At 42.3% G+C, this 6,000-nt stretch overlaps 1 protein-coding gene across 3 annotated transcripts in view; it reads right to left on the bottom strand.

The window, feature by feature from the left end:
* rtkn (rhotekin) overlaps positions 1-6,000 on the bottom strand; it is an 81,166-nt gene that overhangs the window by 54,435 nt on the left and 20,731 nt on the right. The window contains exon 1 of one of the 3 annotated variants that reach the window (XM_034871261.1): positions 3,472-4,089. The exons of the other annotated variants lie outside the window; for them this stretch is intronic. Within the exon in view, the coding sequence (XP_034727152.1) occupies positions 3,472-3,567 (96 nt within the window). The 5' untranslated portion in view covers positions 3,568-4,089. Of the gene's footprint in view, positions 1-3,471; positions 4,090-6,000 lie in introns of those variants that run through there. 3 annotated transcript variants of the gene reach the window in all.

Here is a 6,000-nt window from a genome sequence, read left to right as displayed (position 1 = left end):
CCCCCCCCCCCCCCAAGCACAGGAGACACGGAGGGAGGGAGGGAAGAGAGAGTGACTGTGACTGAGTGAGTGAGTGAGCAAACAAGTGGCTGTTTACCACCAAACAAACACATATGAGTTGAAAACGAGCATGAATTTCTATGCAATAATGTGAAATATAACAATTTGTTTCAATTGTTTTCATGGTCAATTAATTTGTTTGTCTTTCTAAAAATGGTGAAAATTTTCAATAAGTGTTTCCCAAAGCCCATGAGGACATCCTTAAATGTCTTGTTTTGCCCAAAACTAAAATATTGATTCCGCTTACTATCACAGAGGAAAGAAGAAACTCGAAAATATTGACATTTAACCCTCATGTTGTCCTAATAATAAATTCCAAAATTATTGAGTTGAAAATGTCCAAAAAATGGACCAACATTGAAAAAAATCGTCGAAAGTGTTGAAAAAAGGGACATTAATTAAAAACAATACAATTAAAAACATTGCTAAAAAGCATCAACAAAGTGTTGATTTTGACGGGAAGACAACAAGGGTTAAGAAGCCGGAATCAGAGATTTTGTATTTTGTTTTTAATAAAAACATTACTCAAACCTTAAATGAATCATCAACTATCATTTAATCGTTGACAACTAATTAATAATCTCTGCAACTTTCCTGAAATGCTCCCTGGTTATTGCAGAGTAAAGCTTCTCTGGAGCCAGACCCTGACCTCTGAGCTCCCTGGGAAGGATGAGTAGCGACAAGCAGGTTTTTCACACAGGGCTAAATCATCTTGTTATCGCACATTCCTCCCCTAGAAATTACATTTCCAGAATTACAACTGGAACTGAGACAACTGAATGCACAAACAAGTTGTCTGCATTCCACCATAATACCCTTGATTCAATATTCAGACCAAGTGTCTCCATCAAAGGAGGCAGGAAATAATAAGCTACTTAGTGCCGATCAACTTGTTGGTAAAAACACCTTGTGATAGCTGGTTTTGTGACAACGCATGTCTGGCTATGGGTGCAATTAAAGCCTCAGAAAAGCCCTTAGCACGAGTTTCTCTACGGTTTAATGACAGACCCTTAATTAGGGAACCATACTGTCCTTGAAAGAGAATGGGCTTCATACAAGCTGAAGATGGCGAGAGTGCAGAGCTGCAGTGATTGATCGATAAGTTAACTATGACATTTTATTACCAACTATTTGCTCCTAGAAATTCTCTGATGGCGGTTTCATGTGAATATTTGATGGTTTAATAACGTGTAGTCCGGTTAGCTATACGTCTCAGCCTATCATGTTGCATTCAAGCTTCTTAATTGTGAGTATGTTCCTAGTTTCTTCTCTCCTCTGTGACAGTAAACTGAATATCTTCGAACTGTGGACAAAACGAGACACTTGAGGACGTCATCTTGGGCTTGACCCACATTATTATGGCTAAAACTAAAGAACTTAAAGGCACTGAGGGGCTGCTAAACGGACTTGAAAGAAAACAGTCAATGGCTAATAAACTAGCTGACCCCGCTCCGTAGCCTCTTGGTGAAATCACAGACCCCAATAGTCCTCGTTGCGTTTTGATGGACATTTTTCAATCACGTTCTTCAAATGAACGTGCAAAAATCCATGTGTCCATTGCGCTCCATGAACATTTACCTACCCACATGAACATTGCGGTGTGTAGCCATTGTGTGCTTCTCCGATTAACAGCAAATAGACCTTACTCAAAAGCACACTAGTGACACCAGTGGACAATTTGTGTCCTACACCCAAAACAAATGAAAGTGGCTCTTAGACACATTTTACACTGTATTCTGACATTATACAGACCGAAAAACTGTACTAACCGATTAATCGAGGAATTAATCAACAGATTAATCAACAATGAAAACAGTCCTTAGTTGCAGCCCTAGGACTGTGTGTTGTATCCTGGTCACGTATCTCTTCTCAAACGCCAGACCCTTGGCACGCTCTGTGGCATTTGGCACAGGTAGATACACAAAGCAACACCCCGCACATGAAAACGATGCCAAACTGCCAGCAGGTACAAGCAGTGAGTGATATCACCTCTCATGCAGCCCTTGTGTCACACAGCTGAAGGCTTTTTGGATGAGAACTCAGGGGAAACGGTGAGAAAGAAACACCTCTAAACAGCTGCAGCGCAGCCTTTTCAGATTATGGAGACAGAAAAAGAAAAAGTATATTAGAATTTCCTTTCAAAATTCTTGTAACATTTCCAATGCATCTCCTCTTCCTTTCAACCCTGTTAAAAAACGAAATAGACACATTCTTGACTGTATTTCCTCTGAAGTGGCTAAAGATATAGATTGTGCGACAGATACGGCCATTATAATTAACATTTTTCACTCTGTATGGAATTGTCAATTAATCTGTTGATTATTTTCTCAATAAATCCATTGTTTGGTCTACAAAATGCCAGATAATGTTAATCAGTGTTCCCCAGAGCCCAAGACCACGTCCTCAAATGTCTTGTTGTTGTCCACAACTCAAAGATATTCAGGTTACTGTCACAGAGGAGAGAAGAAACTATAGAAAACATTCAAACATTTATGAAACTGGAATCAGAGAATTTCTGGTTCTCCATAAAAAATGACTCAAAGCGATTCATTGATTATTAACATAGTTGGCGATTAATTGACAACTAATTGATTAATAATTGCAGCTCTTTATGGAATGACTCACTTCTCAGAACCACAATACTAGTGCGGGGCACTATCTTCGGGAGGACCCGTCATTGACATAATGCATTCCCTAGCCCCTTACCCTAACCTTAACCATCACAACTAAATGCCTAACCTTAACCCTTACCCTCCCCCTAACCATAACCTAATTCTAATCTTAACCCTTAAACCAAGTCTAAACCCTCAAACAGCCCTTTAAAGTTGTAGGGTCCAGCAATTTTGGCCCCACAAAGCTGTCGGGACCCCACAATTATACTGGGCTCCTGATTTTTAGACCCCACAAATATAGTTAAACAGGACCACACACACACACACAGGGTACTTATGAGGCCCATATGTACAGCTGTGGACTGAGTGTGACCCCCAATTGGAAGGTTAGGCACAGAGGGAGAGATGGATGGTATGCAGTGTTGTTTTCTGTTGGCTGTCAGGGTAAGATGTGCCATCTGTAACGGGGGGAGAGCGCACCAGTGTCAGCTTGACTTCTTAGTCTTCAACCAACCCCTCTGTACACTTTCCAACGCGCACACGCACAGCTGCAGACTCACAGTGATGCACTATGCTTAAGAAAAAAGACGTCAATTATCAGTGAGCCTGCTTGTCTTAGAGATGGACTGCAAATCAATTCAAGAAAAAGAAAGTAAAACCGTGTGAGACATAATTACACACGCTTCTCCAACTAACACACCCCACAGCCTTGAGATTGTAAAATCTGGTGAAAACTGCGCGAATAAGAGCAACAAAAAGCGCGTGCAGAGGGTCAGGGAAGTAGAAATAAACTTTTTACCTGTAAACTGAGTGCAATCTGACGGATGTACATCATATTGAGGTCCTCCAATATCCACAGTTTTTCCTCCATGTTTGCAAATTTATCAACTGGCATGCTTTCGTCTGATATCCACAAAATGACTTCTTGTTGGAAGTTAATGATCCGACCCAAACCCCTCACCAAGCAGGTACCGCGGAGAGAATCTTCATTTTGACAGTTTCTCGTACAGTCCGTGCGTAAACCAATGCGTAAAAGTTCAGCTCCTCGTCCCAAACAAGACTCCGGCAGACGCAGACATAGGTGCAGTGGCTGACAGCATCGCTGTGCTGTACTGTAGTAACCCTGTCCACAAAATTCCCCCCAGCCCGTTCACGGCGCGTATTCTTCCTCTCTACTTTTCTCCGGGCAACAAAGATCCTCTCAAACACCCACAGTCAACAACCAGCGGTTGCGGGGGTTAAGAATGGAGCCTTTTAAAAGGCAGTTCTTCTCTTTGTGTCCCTGTGTCCCGATTGTGAATGCCGTCTGTCCTCTGTGTGACAAGAGACCTCTCTACAAAAGGGCATCGCCTCTGCGGGAGTGATCGACACAACTAGTCCACTGTGTGCTCCCCGACGCTCCCCAACTCGGCGCTAAATTAACCCCTACGAGGCGCCTCTGGTGATGGTAATGAACTTAAAAAAAGGAAGAAGAAGAGGGTGGGGGGTGGAGGGAGAGATTACTGTAGCAGCCCCTACGCCCTTTTTTAAACAAACAAATAGCAAATACCACAGCAGCATACAAGCATAGCAGGGTGGAGAGCTTTGTTCTTATTACTGGCTTGATAATAAATGGAGAAATTATAACCGTGTCGGCTGGATTGAGGCAAGAGTGAAAATGAACACCAGAGATGTTATCAAGCAGTAACATGAGGAAAAACTCCAAGTGTGGTACATTAAAACAAGGGGGATGGGATATCAGTCCATTTCTGTCTTTGTTTTTAAAACAAACAAGAAAAAAATGGGATACTGAAAGCGCAGATATTCGAGAAAGAAAACATGTACTATGTTTAGTTAGGTCACACCAGGGTCACATTTGGCAAATTCTAATCCATATTTCATAGCGCAGATCCCCCAGCGTCATCTTTTATTGCTTAACCTTTTAAATATTCATTTTAAGTCTCTCCTGGCAGTTCTTACCATATCCAACAAAAATATCGGCTCCCAAACACACATTACATACAGGCCTGAATTACACACAGATGCTCAGTAACTATACAATGTCCTAATGGAGAAATTTCAAACACTTACTATGTCATAACCGTTTGACTTGTTTATAATGTTTTACAGTTCATGAATGTGTATGTGTATGTTATGTAGAAAACGTCCAGTAAAGTGTAACCAAAATATCTTCCTACTTTTAAAATCAACCATTTAAAGCCGTGCCAGGGCAAAAGAAAGTCTCCTTTCCCATCATTCCAGGTGTTTGGTGGCCCGTTTCCTCTTCTCTCCAAACAAGAGAATCCCAAAGTTTACTCCATAAACAGGAAACATAAAGACACAAACTGGCTGTTGGTTCCGCTGGGGAAACTGCCAGTCTGCCTTCACTCATCAGAACATACACAGTCGGTAAGAGAGAGAGAGAGAGAAAAAAAAGACCTGAACACGCATCCGGTTCTCATCTTCAGAGTGTTAATCCTGGACCTGATCCAGCTGTTGTGTGACGTGTGTGTATCCGTCCTCGTGGCGCGGGTAAGACCACGCTGAGCAAACCTCAAGCCGACCACTCAACAGGAAACCGGCGTTCACGCTGAGGCACATGCATTAAAACACACATTCTTAGTATTCACAACCACCAACGCAGGGGGGAGTGGGGATTTCAGAGGGACCCTGCGGGATTTCCAGAGCTCATCATGAGGACGTATAGATCAATCCTTGTAGAAAGACAAGTATTTGACAAAGTCACTTCGACACAACTGTTTGGGCCATCCCTCTCATTTCACATGCCCATATGGCACTCCATCTCTCTGAAGCCCAATCTCTTTTACACAGGCAAACAGGGAAAACAAAGGAGCTGTGAAAGTCCTTTCACCTCAGAGGAGCCGGGGGTGCCGGTAGCAAGCCGGGTCATTTCCCCAAGAAAAGCCTCCACCCTCAAGAGTTGAAATCATGCAGCTAATCTGTAACACACACACACACACACCCACACACACACACACACACACACTAAGAGAAGAGATTTATAGCTCTTTGGTTGGAAAGAGAAATAGTTGAGGTGAATGCACAAAGGGAGTGTGGGGTTATAGGTGCTCAGAAAACATTCTTGAACTTGTGTGCACGTGTGTGTGTGTGTGTGTGCGCGCACCGTTGAGTCACAATTCCCTGTGTGTAGCTTTATATCCAGTCAATCTCCTCTAAAAGTCAATCTGGCGTGTCGCTGAACTGAAGAAAAAAAAAATTGTGCGAGAACAAGCCTTTAATGAAGTGATACTTTTAATTACTCACAGCTGTTCGCACTTTTACATTGATACATGTGTATACTTTTTGTTTTAACAGAATGAACAAGCAA

This window comes from Etheostoma cragini, chromosome 5, assembly GCF_013103735.1.
Source record: "Etheostoma cragini isolate CJK2018 chromosome 5, CSU_Ecrag_1.0, whole genome shotgun sequence".
In the NCBI taxonomy this organism is placed as follows: Eukaryota; Metazoa; Chordata; class Actinopteri; order Perciformes; family Percidae; genus Etheostoma; species Etheostoma cragini.
Note: the sequence above shows the minus strand (reverse complement) of the source record. Positions and strands in the feature narration are given on the sequence as shown.